Below are 18964 nucleotides of genomic sequence, written 5' to 3'. Positions count from 1 at the left end.
AAAGTAAATTATTGCTCCGACTGCCCGGTAGACATCCTTATTATTGTGTAGATGTGCCCAAATAGGACACTGGATCGGAAGTATCTGACCGGGATACTGTGCTGACAGGGCCGGATCCCCCAAAATTGCCCTGTGCATGTTCCTTTTTAGCCTGAAAACACCATGTTTTGGGCCAAAATATGGTAAAATTGCAAAATGCGCTTCGCGCGCATTAGCCCCTATCAAAATTCACCTTCACGTTGCGCTGAATTTGTCTGAAATCGAAATTTTTCGCGCGCACATATCCGCAAAATCGGAACAAAATATGCCTATCTCCCTCTAATTTGCAATGCTTCCGCCACCGCTGTCGATCTAATAGTAGGCCCCCTGTTTGTAAACCAAAATTTGGCCTCTGAGTGCACATGCCTTCTTCGCGGTTAGTTTGGGGCCTCCAAATTTGGCCTGGCTGCAGGACAGGAGACTGCTTAAAGAGCTACGTGATTCTGGAACCCCGCCCGAAATAAGCAGTTTTAAAGGTAAGTGGTCAGATGTTTTCGTATTGTGTCTTGTACCTGACATTGAAGCTTATACCAAAATAGTCAAAAATTTGTATCCAAAATAAATTGTTAGAAGTAAAAAAAACCTGTTTCACAATGGCCCAGAGAACGGTATGTGTCCACAATGGGGGATAAGCCTATCACCTTTTCGTTCATAATATCTAAACTGAATGTAATTTGGGCGTAAAATTTTACTGGGATTTTGAGATAAATATGAGCTTTTTTCTGATGCAAACATCTCAATTTTAATAGGAAAAAGTGAAGAAGGTAAGGCTGTCGATCAGGTCACCTATATATCTTTAAGCATCAGCAACTCTGTTAGAAGTTTGCGATAATGGTTGCAATAATGATGTGATTTAGCACAACCAATGCATCATGGGACGGTATAATGTTCTGCTGTGGACTACGCCATTGTCACTATGGACCACAATAGCCTCATCCCAATGGCAAAGTCCAATAGCCTCAATTACATAATCATGGTGTAATATTTGACCCCAAGTTGCAGAGTATGATTTTTTGTACCCAAATTTTCAAAGGTCATTCAATGAATGTACAAATGCATTGGGGTTTAAGAACTGCGTCCCTGATAGATTAGCATGTTGTGGATCCTGGTGTGTGTGTCGTTGATTATAATCAACATAATTTATAAAACGTATTATAGCATGTATAGGGCCTATTGCTTGTTTGTGGCAGATGTATGATCATCTGCACAGCTCACTCTCTGTCTAGTTGCACTGATCTCTCAAGTTACGGTTTGTTTTAGAAAAAAAAAACATTTTTAGATTATTCAATTTCTTGAACTGGCATAGCAGACAACACTGCAAATAGTATTCCTACAGAGTATTTGGAACTTCTTTGAGCAGTAAAACAGCATCATCATGTGTCGTCTTTACCTGGTGCTTATTTCCGCGACGCTCTTCGCATCGACATTCAGCGCCGTATTTCATTTTAAAGGATTGCAAGAAAGAGGCAAAAGAATTCTGTCGAAATTGCCGGTCGGGGGGCGAAACGTTTTACGCGCGGTATGTATGCATAATATGCCTTGCATATTGAATATAGCGTTCATCATATGTGTAGCAAATTCGTAGCAAGCTTTCTTTGTCGGGGCAGGGTTTGCACGAGTTGAATTTAAATCACGAATTAGGCCTGAATCATGATTTAGATCAGATGATTTTTTTAATCACTGATTTAAATCAAGTCTTTTAATGTTTTACCATTTTTGATAAAAGTATCCAGTTTTAACTCGAAATTTGAATATGGAGTTTAAACTTGAATGTTGAGTTAAACTGACGTATTTTATTGAGTTTCAATGTGCTCAACTCGCATGTGTGATATTCTGTATTACATCTTTAATACATTCAATTTTCTTTCTTTTCTTTACTCTCTTTGTTTAATTGGGTGATTCTCTGAAAAGGGGAACTTTTATGTCCCGCGACTTTCGGCGCTCATAAAAGTTTCAAAAGCGGATTTTTTAAAATCTTTTTTGGCTTAGTCATGGACTTTTGTATGTATAAAAATAGTTAAGAACATCAAAGTGGGGGAAAATAAATTTCTTGGAGTCAAAAAATTCTTCAATATCTGACAACCCCCCTGAAAACCCCATGTCCCGATGTCACGCACCGAATTTTAGTGATTTTGTAGTATTTTTGTGAGCAAGTGTGGGAAGTGAAAATTACCACTGACTGGGGTAAATATCATGTCTAAGAAGGTTTAAATGCTTAAAACCACTTCTAAAGTCAATTTTATGGAATAATTCAAAAATTTGTGTCAAAAAATTGCTGTCCCTTAGTTTTGCATCATTGCCGTCACATTGGTATCAAAACGGCTGGAGATGAAGACCAAATATCAGAGGTCAATAATTTGACCCCGTACGCTGCCGTTTACAGACGACGAAAAACATCAACCCGAAATAGCTGCACATTGGCACTCTTTTCCTGCCAATTTTGAGGGTATCTTCAAGTATACAGGCGCGTACCTTTATTCAACATCATCTCCAAACGTTTCTGATCAATTTGATATAAGGTTATTGTTGAATTTTTCCGGAAAATAATGATGGTTGAATATGTCCCACAAGCTGTTGTGGTGATATGTAACACGTGGGTAAGCTTTACCCTGCTATTAACCGTAAGCAATGTCTGAACCATCATCTCCGCTACATCAGTTGGCGTCACAATTTGCCGTGGCGGAGATGATTCTCTATAGGAATTCGTGTAGAAATATCATCTCCGTCACATCACCATCATCTCCATCACAGCACCGGATCTTGAGATACAGCGAAGTCCAGTTTAGTTTATCAGAAAATGCTTACCAATTCTAAACCTTCTCATCTGTATGAATTTCATTTTCAAGTAGTGTGAAAACATTACTGAAATCAAATTTATCGGTGCAATTATGACGGAGATGATTCTCTATAGGAATTTGTGTAAAAATATCATCTCCGTCACATCACCATCATCTCCATCACAGCAATGTCATCTCCATCACAATTGTTGTTGACCTTTATTTGACCTTTGACCCAGACAACATGGAATTTACTATTTGGAAATGTAATTGATATTGTATGTGTTTACTATGTCAATAGAAATTTATTTAGTTATTTCAAGCAAAATTATGAATATACTTAAGTTTGCATAAAAAAAAATACCAACAGACATGACTTTTTCCGTACAGCCTGCCTCTCATTGTCCCAACTAAATGACGAAAGTACAAAATCATATTTTTTTTAAATGAAAAAAGCAAACATGAATCAAGCAACTTACAAGTTATCCATACAACTCATAATTAAGAGTTTTAACAATGTTTTTGTCCTTTTTTTCCTTTTTGGCCTAAATGTGACGGAGATGATGCTCACCTGGCACAACCTGCAGATTACGCCCTCTATAATATAGAGGGCGCCCCTAAAGATTGCGCCAAATATTGTTTTCATACACTAGAGACTTACATCCTTACAGATATGTAAAGGAAACATTTTTATAATCATTTTCAAATTCATATTTGCCTATCTTCCAATAGTACACCTTTTCAGAGAAATACCCAAATTTTCTGTCTTTTACTTTTCTTTCTCTCTTCCTTTCTGTTCTTTCTTTCCTACATTATTTAATGGTTGATGATTTCTTTCTCTATTTCCTTGAGTTCTTTCTTTGATGATTGTATCTTTCTTTCTTTCTTTCTTCCTTCCTTCCTTCCTTTCTTTCTTTCTTTCTTTCTTTCTTTCTTTCTTTCTTTCTTTGTTTGTTTGTTTTATTTCTTCTTTTGCCTGGGTTACTCATTCAGTGGATGTTTTAAGGTATCCTCTGTTCTTCCATGAGGCCCAGGGTCACATAAAATATACATTAAAATACATCAAAATAATGAAACAAAATATTCTTTTCTTTCTTTCTTTCTTTCTTTCTTTCTTTCTTTCTTTCTTTCTTTCTTTTTTTCTTTCTTTCTTTCTTTCTTTCTTTCTTTCTTTCTTTCTTTCTTTCTTTCTTTCTTTCTTTCCTTCTTTCTTTCTTTCTTTCTTTCTTTCCTTCTTTCTTTCCTTCTTTCTTTCCTTCTTTCTTACTTGTTGCAACTCCCCTAATTTTCAATTATAAACGGCTGAGTCATATTTTGTAACACGGACTATGAAAGGGGATTGTTGCACCGCCATAATTTTCAATTATAAATGTCATATACCGTTACATTTGCTACTAATATATCCAGTAATACCAAAACAAGTACAACTGAACATTTTGCGCATAATGTCGCTATGACGTCATAATGTGAGGGCGCACATGCACATTTGAGAAATTCTGGGTATATAGGGAAAATTGATTTTCGGCAAAAAATTCTACAACAATGCGATTCTCACCAAATTTTCTCCTAAATATAAAAGGAAATTACTATTTTCACTTAACTAACAAGTTAAAAGTCAGTAGCTCAAGTTCACAATAGCGAAATGAAGATCATTGTGACCTCACCAACCCCCTATGGTAATTTTTGATGGCTGGTCCTACCCCCGGGTAAGGGGATGGGGTGAACATTGTATCACTAAAATGAGCGCAAAGGATGGATCTACGATTAGCTTAAGTCGTTTAAGCGCAAAGGCGTGCGTTTTTTTCATGACGAATAAAAAAGCTTAGAGGTGGGTTGGTACAATATTTTGTAACACGGTTGTTACAACCCCACCCCATGTTCAATTACAAACGTCATATATTCTGGCTATGTACAAAAGTATTGGCAAAATTGATTTTCGGATAAAACAAAATGACTATTTCAACCTAACTAACTAACAAGTAAAAAGTCAGTAGCTCCTGGAATAATTTTACAAGAGCGAAATGAAAATCATTGATTTTACTGTTGAAACCAATGGCTGTCCTCACCCTTTCACCCTATTGTCATCTTTGACGACCGGTCCTACCCCCGGGTGAGGTACTGGGATAAAAACTTGTGCGTTTTTTTTTATGACGGATATAAAATCGTAGGGGGGAGGGGGTCCATTCGCAGTTAAAGGGTTAAAGTTTCTAATCATAACAATTGCAATTTAATTTTTTCCAGGCTGAACAGTTTACAAAAGAACAAATTGATGGTAAGAAGCAGTTACTTGTATAATTAAAGGCTCATTTATTGATTTGCTCATCCGGACGATCGTAAAAATCATTCAAAATTCAGATTTTGGTACCTTTGTAATTGTTATAGATGTGCTAACATAGCCTGCGAGTGATTCAGCCGAAAGCCGTGTAATTAAGACACAATAAGATATTTTACATGAATCTGTAATTTAGATACTGACAGTATCCAAATTAGCTACATGTATTTGAATGGGGCTTCAACTTCGTCAGTACTGCTGTTTTCTTTGTTTTTTGCCAAATTTGTCATTTCAAAAATACTAAATGACAATTTGAATGACTTTTCATTCACTTTTAAGCAATTTATAAACAATTTTAATTTTTTACACTTGCGCTGAGATATGTCTTTAATATCTAAGATCTTGCCCCTCCCCATTGTAAGAAAAAAAAGAAACACTTCAAATCAAGTGTATAACAAATAAGCTCTCATAAGTCCATAAATACCGTGGTATTGACATGTGTAAAATTGAATAAAGTCATCTTCAATTGGTAAACATGAAGCTAAAAGATAATAAGATTTTCCGAAACATGATTTCTCTTTGCTTTTCTAGAATTCAAAGAGGTGTTTTCCCTCTTTGATAAGGATGGCGACGGTAACATAACATCTGGAGAGCACTGATGCGATCGCTAGGTCAAAATTCTACCGAGACAGAACTGCAGGATATGATTAATGAAGTAGATGCTGATGGTAAGGTTTTGTAGTCATTAATTTAAACAGATATTCCATATATAGAAACACACTTGCGTCACGATGGGATGTATATAATGAAAGACAAAGATAAAAACAATTTATCGCGTCTGATGTCACTGTCAATTACGATCCTTGATTGGTTAACACAGGTTAATCAGCGAGTAAAAGGAAGACCGGTCTATCTGGTGCTGATCGGAAAAAAGGAATAGCAGCAAATGGCGAAAAATTCCGTACTTTTACAAGGCAAAAAGCAGCTTTTCTAGGCGTTGTGGACATGGTGCCTTCGGTTAAGAAAGTTTCCTACTATAAAGACCTAACTTTTGAGATGGTTTGCATGTCGAAAGGTGCAAAATTAACAATAAGGCGACCGGTTATAAATCCGCGTTCAGCAAGTCATCATCGCGACACTTGTAAACAAACCGTGCTCGAATTTGATTGACAGATGACGTCAGACGCGATAAATTGTTTTTATCTGTGTCGTTAATTATAGTCACAATAATTGTATGTTTTTGTATGCTATATAGGGTCAGAAGAGTGAACATAATTGCACAAAGCACGCGTCCAACTATCAGGTTAAGCTGGCATTCAGTACTTTACATAGAAAGATTGGATGTTGTCGTGAGATCGTATAGCGGTGGGCAAAACTCTTTACTGTCACGTTGATTAATGATCAAGCAGAAGCATGTGTTTTACTTCTTGTCTTTGTTTATTAAAACAACTGTGATATGATTATCTGAAACAATAATATGAAAAAAACCTTCACTTAAAATATGCACAAGAGAATGACTTATATTATACAACAATGCTTTCAATTTCTTGCACGAACTGAATGAATAAATAAATTAAACCTTCTTAAGATATTCATAAAAACTATTAATTGACCAAAGGTGAAATTGGTATTTGCTACAATGAATTTAAGCGTGCAATGCAAAAACTAATGCTAAACATGCTAAATATAAAATACGAGTCACGTCATTACAATGATTTTAACTATAGTATACAATTAGGAAAAGAATCTACAAAGCCTATATAAATCATACAATTATTAAATATAGGTTTCAACATACCTTATTACTCAGAAGTATATTAAAAAAGGTAATTTTGCTGTCTGAATAGACCTACCGTGCTCTCACTTGCCGATTCACTTTTACGATCTCCCGTTCCAATAGAAAATACGGCGCAAATAATTAATCATCAAGTAATGAATTAGAAAAAGATTGACGTAGCTAACACCGTCTTATAACTACGTTTAATAGACCAAATCATTGTTTACACATGTTCATCAATTTTTTCAACATAAATAATCAGGATCCGCAAATTACAAAATACAAAACATTTTTCTTTGCAATTCAATGAATGAAATCAATGGATTTACACTAATTTCTTGGACAGCGCATGGCGTACATCCAATTTTAGACTCAAACTTCTTGGATAGGGTACAAGCATACATTCAAATACAGAAACAAACTTTTTGGACAGCGCACAAGCATACATACAAGTTAGATACAAACTTTCTAGAAACATCAAGTTATTCAACATAAATAATGGTCAGAATCAGATGAATCAAATCAATGGGTTTTACACCAACTTCTTGGACAGCGCATGGCGTACATCCAATTTTAAACATAATTTCTTGGACAGCGTACAAGCATACATCCAAATTCAGAAACAAACTTCTTGGACAGCGTACAACAGGGGCTATTTTAGAAGAAAAAAGTCACTGCACGTTAGGGGCTGTGCAATAATTATGAGCCCTGGGGAGGGTAAAATTGTGGGGCGAAAGCAATTTTTGGCACACATTCATGGAGCGCCTTTTTAATAAAACACTCTAAAAAGACATAGAAAAAACAGTACGGAAACGCTTTTAAGCATATTTAAAAATATGCAAATTTTCCTGCTCGCTGCGCTCACAACATACATCTAGACCATTTAAGGTTTGCAAATTGGGATCCCAAAAATTTGGCATGTTCAAGGGGGGGGCAAAGAATTTTGGGCGGCCGAGAGGGGAGGGCAAGCGATTTTTGGCGGGCCGAGAGGGGGGAGGGAAAGCGAGCGAGAGGGGGGAGCGATTTTTGGCAAGCCGTTTGGAAATTTTACCCTCATAATTATTGCACAGCCCCTCAGCAAACAAAAAATCTAAACGATCAGCTAGCGGAGACAAGCTTGAGGGGAAGGGGTTGCTGGCATATGGGGTTGTCTCCCTTCGAGTTCTGTAAACTATTACCAATCACGCGTTAAATCACGCATTTTACTGACTCATTTTTGACGTTTAAGGGCTGAGAGCTGAGAGCACATTACTCAGATATACCAAATTACATTCTGAATACGAGAAATGGCCTTAACTGATATCAAATAATACAAATTTTATGACAAATTATTAAAAAATGATATTTTATACATTTAAGGTATTAGACCTGGGATTGACTTATTTTGGTAACTAAACATCATATCATTGTTAGGTTATACATATATGATGACCATATGGAGAAATACATTTGTGCATAGTTTTATGAATATTAATTAGCTAATTTGCATAATTAGCTTGAAAACCGAGAAACGCCAAAAATGTGGAGCAAGAACTAAACATCGTATGAAGCTCATTAAGGTATCGCCTATTTGTACAGACTTAGGGGGGGTAAGGTTATCGACTGTGATGTTGCAATTAACATTTTCAAAAGTATGCTCAATGCACAGATCAGGGATTAAAGCATATTCATTCCAAATTTCAGGCCAGTAGGGGGTATAGTTTTGCTTCCACATTTTTTTGCAATTCCAACATTGGTGAAAATATGAAATACGAGAAAATTGACTTTAAAGTTTACAAAATCAATAATGAATATTAATTAGCTAATTAACATAATTTTGATAATTAGAATAATTATTTTTACTGTTGTAATTACATTTTGATATTCAATACAACAATGTTTGTTTAACTGGTGCATTTTGGATCCGTAATTAATTTGTATTCAACGATTTCTAAAATTTCACTGCTTGAAAACAATACAATACATAAGAAAAAAATGCATGTAGTGATATGGGATAACGCTCATTATGGATTATTTTCGCATTTTCTGTTGACAGTTTTTCATTTGTAAAATTTGAACGGAATGTTCAATTTTGATCAAATAAAAAATAAAAGAAACCTGAAGATTTGGGAAATTTCATACGAAAACCTCAGAGAATGACATTTTTATCACCCAATCCCAGGTCTAATACCTTGGATTGTCTGGTTAACTAATGTATTTCACTAATTGACTTGTCGTTATTTTTAATTACCTACAGCTCCATGAAAGTACACACTAGGATCATTAATGTCATTAAGTTTATGGTATTGATGGTATTGATATGCAACAACCAATACAAACTGCATAAAATGCACACACATGCCTACAGTTGCACGTAATTAAAATCTGTAAAATGTATTAATAATGAAAAAATCCTTTTGATTTACTTAGAAAATGTCATTCCATTTAATTGAATTATACATAAAAGTACACAAATTGAATTGAAATTGAAGTGGTGTGAATTACAAAATATCCAGTATATAAAGTTGGACACATTGCAGGGAATTGAAAAATTGGAGTTGGCGTTGGGTGAAGGACTTATTTTAATAATATTAGAAAGTTAGTTCGAACCGAACAAAGGAATTGAAAGAACGCAAAATTAACCTTGATTTAAGTTAAAGCCAGTTTCAGATCTAGTGTCTTTATTTTCGCACTGTGTGCTCTCAATCAAATTACATGGTGCCTCGTGAGTCGTGGACAAAGAGTTAAAATGGGTATCGCCGTAAAATAACTCATAAAAGTTAGAGGGTTCACTTTCTTTTTTCACAAAAGGTGAATATTGCATTTATAAAAAGTTTCAAAAATGGGAAGGTTCATTTTGGTTCTTACGTGAATATTGATTCGTTGACTTATTGCACTTTTTTATTCACCCTGTATATACGTTTAATACCATGGAGCTATTAACGATGGAGAAGCAATATATTACGTAACGCATTGTTCCTTTGTGTCAATTTGATTTTCCGACAAGCTATTCATCGATAGGTACCTTTTGTTCGGGACAAAGGGGTTCCACCATTGAATCGGTAACTGACATGACACGAGCGAAATGTACCTTTTGTTGTCATACAACCCACGGGTGTGATTGAGGAGCCGAAATCACAAAAGGCACACTTTAGCCGTCAATGTACAGTTCGTTATCACCCACCGGACTTTAGGCGCTTCATTTAAATATAAAATACGAGTCACGTCAGGAGATGATCTAAAAATACGGATTACAATGATTTTAACTATAGTACACAATTAGGAAAAGAATCTACAAAGTCTATATAACTCATACAACCATTAAATATAGGTTTCAACATACCTTATTACTCAAAAGTATATAAAAAAGGGTAATTTTGCTGTCTGAATAGGCCTACCGTGCTTTCACTCGCCGATTCACTTTTACGATCTCCCGTTCCAATAGAAAATACGGCGCGCGTCTCGTCATTAAATTTAAAACGTGAAAAATGACGCAACAAAACGCGACATTACATGACAGATGTTGAAAGAAATCCACCAGGACATACTGCCCGAGAGAGAAATCCGGTTGCTTGCTACAGGACGTGCATATTGTACATCTTATTTACTAGGACTGTGTTAAGTTATTGTTATATCGTTAAAATATATACTAGTATGCCATAAGAAATATTTCCTCAGGAAATTAACCTCACATTGGCATCTTTGATAATAATAACATGTTTATGTAAATGGTAGGCCTAATTGTGCTATATCTAAGACAACTGTACAGTCTTATTAGGTCATACACATCAGTACTTCAACTAACCATTTGCAAGTACAATGAATATTACAACAGCATTGTTATGCGTGCTTTTTTACGAGAATGTCAGGGAAAATGTTATGTAGTCGTCAAATTTCACTTTCGTATGTATACACAGGTAACGGTACCATAGATTTGTCTGAATTTTTAACAATGATGGAAGAGACAGATTCAGAGAAGGAAATCAGGGAAGCGTTTAGAGTGGTTGACAAAGATGGAAATGACTTGCTTAGGTGAGTATACCATTGTCAACCGAAGACCGAGAGGTCATGGACAACATTTTCACATTTTTATATTAAATCCTCGTAAGCTCTGCGAAGAGAAAAATACGATAATGCATCTTTATTTTAATGATCACTTATATTTTAATGTATCGAAAGTGAAGCAATAATTGAATTGACGGTAAAATCAGAGAGTTATCATGACCACCAGCCTCAGAGATTCAGGGGCTGTGCAATATGAATTATGAACCCCCTGGTAAAATTTGCAAACGGCGTGCCAAAATTGATTCCCCATGACCTGCCAAAAATATTTTTCTAGCTTCCTCTCTTTCTTTGCAATTCTACTATGAACATAACCTAATAGGGAAACCTTAGATGGTCTAGATATATGCGAGCGTAGCAAACAGGAAATATTTGACCGTTTCCGTACTCCTGTTTGGAGCGTGCCCACAAATGTGTGTGCGTTTGCTTCCTTTTTTGACGTGACAAGATTGGCTTGTTCCCTTCCCCCAGCAGGGTTCATATCCCCAGCAGAGTTTATAATTGCCCAGCCCCTAAGCTTTGGGTAAATAGCCTAAAAGAAAATGAAGTTCTTTGATTATGAAAAAACATGTGACATTCTTTTTAACCTTTTTTTTTATAATCACGTGATTATCGATGTCGACTCATGACCCATCTACGGCTGGTGGGTCACAACTATAATTAAAGACAGAGATAAAAACAATTGATCGCATCTGATGTCACTGACAACTACGACCCTTGATTGGTTTACACAGGTTAATCAGCGCGTAAAAGGAAGACCGATCGGTGCTGATCGGAGAAAAGGAATAGCAGCAAATGGCGAAAAATTACGTACTTTTACAAGGCAAAAAGCAGCTTTTCTAGGCATTGTTGACATGATGCCTTCGCCAAAGAAAGTTTTCTACTATAAAGACCTAACTTTTGAGATGGTTTACATGTCGAAAGGTGCAAAATTAACAATAAGGCGTCCGGTTATAAATCCGCGTTCAGCAAGTCATCATCGCGACACTTGTAAACAAACCGTGCTCGAATTTGATTGACGTCAGACGCGATAAATACTCTTTATCTCTGTTTTTAATTATATAATAGTCTATAGTAGACGGCATTGACGATTACTTATCTTCTTTAATGTCATTGAATTACAGTGCTGCAGAAATTCGAGATGTAATGACAAATTTAGCAGGCGAGAAATTGACAGAAGAAGAGGTAGATGAGATGATTCGCGAAGGCGATATAGACGGCGATGGACAAGTCAACTATGATGGTAAGTACTGAGAGTAAATATAAAAGTAGATTTTTTGGTCAACAATCATTTCTGAAAATGATAAATACTTGATGTATCGAGTGCTCTGTATCGCTGGTACAGACACATTTGTGATCTGTTATTTTGCCATGATTATAACTATTCCGTACCTAAATTGCCATAAAAATAGGATGGTCAACTATGATGGTAAATATTCCGAGTAAATATAAAAATGACTTCCCTTTGGACATTACCTACACTTTACAGTTTGTTTCATTGCATTGTCATGCTGATTGCATGATTATACAATTATTATATTATATGGATATTCTAAAAATGATAATTTTGGATTAAATTTTTCCATGATTATTGAAATAGTCGGTAAAAATATTCTATAAACAAAGTAAATAGCCGTAAGAATAATTTCCATATTGTTTCTATAGATATGATAAAATATCTTTAGTATACTCTGGAAATTAAAATTGGCCAAACTGATGCGACAACTACACTGGAGAGGCAATGGCATTAAAGTGCATCAATGTGGTAATTCCTTGACTAAGATCAGATAACTGTATCAAGACCGCTCTTATATCTTAACTAAATATATTTGTATTCATTTTCTTTTGCAGAATTCCTGACATTGATTACTTCAATATAAACAGAATATGGCTACGTGCTGTGCATCAGATGATCTTCTATATTCCACACAGACCGATATTCCACTGTTAAATTCGATGTTTCTTCCATTACTGTAATCATGTATCCAATATCATACATTAAAATGTATTGCCCATGAGACGAAAGATTTTGCAAAGAGCGATAAATTTTGGCTCAATGACATGGACTTTCAAGTTCTCTACCAAAGAAGTAAAGACCCATTTCGTTGCTTATCATATTATAAAAAGCGGTCAAAGCATTCATATCTTCAATTTGAATTATCTTAAAGTCTACCACAGTTGCGGTAGACAAAGTCAGTGATAATAGAGAGGTTAAAATATAATTTTATTTCAGACATCTCAAATATAAAAGCAATATGTTTATGTTTATATTGTAACATTATTGTAAATTTAGTCATTCTAAAACCGCGTTTTTCCAAAAAAATAACACTCTTTCATTCTGGACAAAATTTTGTGATTATGTCACACAACAGCTACATACTGTGTTTATGTGATCATAGAGAAATGCAAATATTCCATATGTGGGGTCACAAGTCAACTCGACAAATTGTATATACATACTGTGAGTATGTGAGTTCTGTTTGATGAGATTTTAGTCGACAAATTGTTAAAGGAACACTCTGGTAATCACAACAATATGCCTTATATGTTAGAAAACATCAAGAGAAGCACGAATCACATGGTTTTATTTAAAACAAACTCATATTGACCATAAAAACGAAGCACAGCCGGCTCTAAACACGCGATATTCAAAATTCCCTGCGGCAATGACTTACAGTTATTTGTGCTCTCAATTGTCGCCGCCAGCTTTCATTGTGTACTGGGACGTCATTGCCACAGGCAATTTCGGTGCCCGGGAAATTAGAATATCGCGTGGTGAGAGATGGCTGTTTTTATTTGTTTTAAAGGTCAATATGAGTTTGTTTTGAATAAAACCACGTGATTATTTTCATAACATATAAGGCATCATGTTATGATTGCCGGAGTGTTCCTTTAAGGAATTTAACTAAAAATACGTAAATATATATTAAGTTTCAGTTTTTCATATGATAATATTTTTTTAATTCCAATGTGTCGATTCAAAACTCCCAAACGTTAAATTCATATACAAATTAGAAAGAAGGAGGCCAAAGCAATCAACCGCGACGAGGGTATCGTCTCTCTAGATCATGTATACGACCCACTGCTCAAAACAAAAACATCACCACTTCCGGGAAATGTCAACAAGCCGTTTCGCGGGAAAAGCAGTGGACCAAGTCACTTGTATTATGACGTTAAACGCCAAAGAGGAAACCGAAATCAAACACAAAATAACTAGCTGAAACTAATAAATTAATTTCTTTGCAATATATTTAATTCTTATTTCAAGTTACTACAAATCAAATGGATTATGTATAAAATGTACTCACTAATTAAAGGCGTGTTGTCAACCAGCCAGCTCGCAATCAACTGACCCCACAAGGGCGGGGCAGTCTTTGCCAAGCTGGCTTAGTCGTCAATGCGCCGACTCATAAATAGTTGAAAAGGTTAGGTTATCGAGGTCATGGTGTCGCCATCCGATTATAATATGATCAAGCCGTCAGCCCAGACGACGAAAGCAAAGTAGTGAGTTACCTTTTTCATTGGATTTGCCTAACAAAATGTTTGAATCATTCTCTAAAAGGTTTCATTGATTTCCTAATACTTTCAAACATTCAGAAGAGCACAAAGCTGTTGTATAGCGCTTGTAGTTGTAACATATCATATTAATAATATTGTGCAATATTTTTAATAGCATTTGAAGTTAATATTTATATAATATGATATATACAACTACTACTAGTATTTGTGAAACTGAGGAGAGAAATTTTATTGTATAAGCTTTGTATAAATATTAAACAATGCCCTCCGGGAGATTAATATCCGAACTACAAGTGTTTTGTCCCCCGAGTTTCTTCTTGAAAACGTAGTTGTTTCATATCTCTGTCTTGAGTATGAAAGGCGTTGCTATTGAATTCTCCCTTCTGTTTGGAAAACGAAATATCTACAATTCTATTACTCTTACGACCCATTATTCAAAATCGCGCACTGTGATTTGTTAAAACACATCATGTGAGAGCCCATTATTCTGCAATAATGGGTCGAGCGCCCTAACACATTCTATGCACAGCATTACGCTTGGTTACGCGTGCAATATTTCCGCTGTCCACTACGCGTATGCGCTCCACCTTGAAGTAAACAACTTAAAATATTTGTGCCAAAAACTGATATTTTCTCTTTAAATCGCACTATTTTCTGGTAATAGAATAGAAATAAAGGGTGCAGCATTATCCTTTACACGCAAATAATGTGTCCTAGGCAGTAAAACGTTAAATAATGGGTTCGGCTGCGCCTCACCCATTATTTACGTTTTACTGCCTCGGACACATTATTTGGGTGTAAAGGATAATGCATTACCCTTTATTTCTTAAGTAAATAACATAGTAGATACTTTTTTTTGCCTTGGAAGGGGATGGTGGTTTTACTAAAGTAGAGTCTAAATTGATTTAAAACAGACGCTTAATTTTTGTAGTAGAAAACAAAATAAGCAATTAAAGGTCGAGGCAAACTAACGGTCAATTCAAATATGAAAAACAGTTAAAATTGTGTATTTTGTTTAAAATAGTAGCTACTGATGTAATAAGTAGTAGAAACAATACGCAACGCGTGTTGGTACGGTGGAGAGTGAGCTTCTCGATCTCGAGTCGGACTTTTTGTACTGTCAGTATCAAAAGTCCAGAATCATGCAAATGCTTCATTTTGTCTAAAATACACGGCTTTCGACCGAACCACTAGCAGGCTATGTTAGCACATCTATGCCAATTACAAAGGTACCAAAATCTGAATTTTGATGATTTTTACGATCGTCCGGATGAGCAAATCACTGAATGGGCCTTTAATAACAATATTTCAATACAATCTAACATTTTTATTATCTCCTTCTACACTTTGCATTAATCTGACGTCTATTTGTTTATTTATTATTAAAAAAAACCGCTATATATAAAAGTAGCGAATGTATGTGACAATTTTCTTGTAATTTGATTGGAAAATCAACGAGATAGCAAACATAGCGACGCTTGTTTACGTTCATGCGCTTTAATTAAACTTGTTGGATGCTCAATATAAGTATACATATAAATTTGATTGACCAAAGTTGCAACCAATCATTACAAAAATGACGCTATCCATGACTCTATCCATCATGAATGCTAACAGTGTTTGTGGGAAAGTACTTTTACTGTATTTCTTGTTGAATAACACGTTGGCTACTAGTTCACAGATTGCGTTACCTCAGAGACAAACAGATCCTGATACTCGTATAGTGCCTAGATCTGATGTTGGGTTTGGCCGCCAAAAAGTCACCTACGATACGAACATACAGCCTTTTTCTTTCAATGACGATAAAGTGTATTCAAGTTCGATGTTTCGTCGATTAAAACGTAAGTATGGCTTGATTTAGATTAAAACACTAATGCGGTACGGTGAGGTTGGCTCGAGATTAGAGATTCGACATTCGTTATTACATTGAATACAACACTTTTAATCGTTGTTCTGAATCGGGTAAGGGTACTGGAGTAATTTGAGACAGTTTTTGGACTTTCAAAAATGTTGGTCCAAATATTTCAAAATTTTTGAACTTGGGTTATCTGGACGAATTTCAATCTAAGAAACACTTTTATGTATCCATCGAGTTTTCTGGAGCATTTAGGTACCATTTTTTGGACATTCAAAAATTTTGCCCAAAAAAATTTCAAGATATTTAAACATGGTTATTTGGACTAAATTTTGGATCTTCGTTATTTCGGCCATATACATAAAAGTGTTTCTTAGTTTGAAATTCGCCCAAATATCCAAGTTCAACATTTTTTGGGCAACATTTTTGAATGTCCAAAAATGGTGTCTAAATGCACCAGAACATAAATATACGTAAAAGTGTTTCTTATTCGTCCAAAAATTTTGAAATTTTTTGGACAAAAATTTTTTGAAAGTCTAAAATTACTCCAGTATCCTTAATATTATAAATCGTTGTAGAAAAATTATTAAAAGTCTAAAGTGACCTTTCACGGCGAATGAGCCGTAAATTCCTCCCCCGGTCAATTTTGTTTTATTTCATGTTTAACAAATATACATCATAAGCTTTAAAATGGTATATCATTTGACTTCAAACGATACCCAGAAGCGGGGTTATAGTTTGTTAAACTTTGCTCCTTCAACGACATTGAATACGACATTCGTACACATTTTACGCTGTAACTCAGAATACAATTTAGGGAATTTACGGCTCATTCGTGCTGTACGGTTATATTCAAAGTAATAACGAATGTATAATTAGAGAATAAAGGTATTGTTTTTAGCCGCTGGAGTGCATCTATCGTCTCATATAACACGGGCGACATCATTATTTTAAGTAAAACAACAAGGCTTAAAATCGACCAGTCCCGTTGTTGCAGTGCGACTCCCATTGGTTCAAAAAGTGAGCACGCGTATCGCGTCGATACACACGCGCTGACCCGTGTGATATCGTGTCATACCACACGGGTAAGAACCAATAAGATTGCAGGAACATTCTCAAGTGTTTAAGGGATCTGGAATGAGCGTTTTGAGCGTTTCGACAGTATTTTTTATGGAACATGAGAGCACCTCAGACGTATCGAATTGCATTCTGAATACGAAGCATGTCAAATAATTTTCATTTTTTGAAAATCACGATATAATACAAATTTTATGACAAATTATAAAAATTTGTTAGAAAAATTAGCGTGCAAGACTATCGTAAGTGGCACATACGCTAGTCTTGCATGCATTAATTAAAATTGCATTGCATATTTTTTTTTATTAATTAAAAATAATTAAGCAATTTTGAAACTTAAAACCTGGTTTAAAATGTGTGTTTTTATATGGCCTTTTCATAATTCGTCAAAATCTCATTTTGGCCAAAAATGTCACTTACGATAGTGTAGCACTCTGCCGACGAGATATGCTTGGAAATGTTATTTTCCCTCTATGGGGTGTACATGCGTTTTCTAGAATATCCCATTTAGGGAGGGGCGGCGGGGCTGGGGTTGGCTGTGTGCCTTATTCTAACAGGACGGGGTTCATGCACCTTCGTAGGGGAGCGAATCATGTATTCGTAGTCCCTTCTTGTAATTATTGTCTTTTTGCTGTTTGCCGTGAAGAAATGTGAATGGCACGAATCGTATCGTAAATCTATAGCGCTATTTACCATCATGTACGTGTTCGCAGTAGTTACAGTGACAGCATTTCCAGCATACTGCAGTTACTGTTCATTTTCCTATACGTAATACGCAGTACTCTCACCATTGATGCTTGACCTCTACAAACAGTTCTTATACGTATATGGGCATTGCCTAGTTAACGTCACTGTGTGAAAAATAACCGGCCAATATTTAAAGTACTCTCTGAAATTCTAGAAAATATAGTCTTGTAACATGTCCTAAATTTTTAGCTAATTTAGGTGTTTGGAAATATTCGCACTTTGGTGTTTTAGGAAGGATGTAAACGACAGATAACACCAAAAAGTATGAAGAAATTATTTCCAAACCGTGTTAAGTCTACAGCCATTATGTTTCTCATTTTCAAGAATGCTGGTTAACAATAATGCAGACTATTGTCTCATTTCGTAAACAAAGACTCACCCAGTATTGTTACCTTGCGTTTGCTTTATGATCGTTCACCCAACTGAAACTATAATACCAGCTCATTGCACAGGTAAAACAGAAACATGTGTAGTGTGGATTTAACCAGAGAAGATCTGATTTAACATAGTTGAGCTGTTTTCAATGAGTGTTATCTTGGTATATACGTCTAGCCCTCTCCTCTTCTTTTGTTCTATTATATATTGTCTTTCTTTTGTTCAAAGTCTGGTCAACTGATCAAGTAATGTGGCCAAGATAATCTTGGTCAGGTCAAGATAATCCTGGTCAGGTCAAAATAATCTTGGTCTGGTCAATAAATTTTGAACAAGAGAAGTACATGTTCGTATTTATAAACACTGGCCACATTATTTGACTTTTTGGACATTTCAACAAACTTAAAATGCATCAAAGTACATTATGAAGTGATCAAACTATAGAGGGCTCTAATTTTGAATTCATATATTTTACACGATCAGCATAA

At 35.4% G+C, this 18964-nt stretch overlaps 1 protein-coding gene and 1 long non-coding RNA gene across 2 annotated transcripts in view; both read left to right on the top strand.

The window, feature by feature from the left end:
* The first annotated feature begins 1277 nt into the window (after positions 1-1277).
* LOC140163151 (calmodulin-alpha-like) lies at positions 1278-13863 on the top strand. The gene is given in 7 exon segments (XM_072186531.1): positions 1278-1558; positions 5058-5088; positions 5680-5739; positions 5742-5816; positions 10762-10876; positions 12031-12149; positions 12758-13863. Coding segments are annotated over 7 exon segments (573 nt in total). The 5' UTR covers positions 1278-1414; the 3' UTR covers positions 12787-13863.
* Positions 13864-15981: 2118 nt separating this feature from the next.
* LOC140162357 (uncharacterized) overlaps positions 15982-18964 on the top strand; it is an 8252-nt gene continuing 5269 nt past the window's right edge. The window contains exon 1 of the long non-coding RNA XR_011860253.1: positions 15982-16266. This is a non-coding gene — a long non-coding RNA (uncharacterized lncRNA). The remainder of the gene's footprint in view (positions 16267-18964) is intronic.

Source organism: Amphiura filiformis, chromosome 10, assembly GCF_039555335.1.
Source record: "Amphiura filiformis chromosome 10, Afil_fr2py, whole genome shotgun sequence".
Classification (NCBI taxonomy): domain Eukaryota; kingdom Metazoa; phylum Echinodermata; class Ophiuroidea; order Amphilepidida; family Amphiuridae; genus Amphiura; species Amphiura filiformis.
The sequence above is the reverse complement of the archived record's forward strand: the minus strand, read 5'-3'. Positions and strand labels throughout refer to the sequence as shown.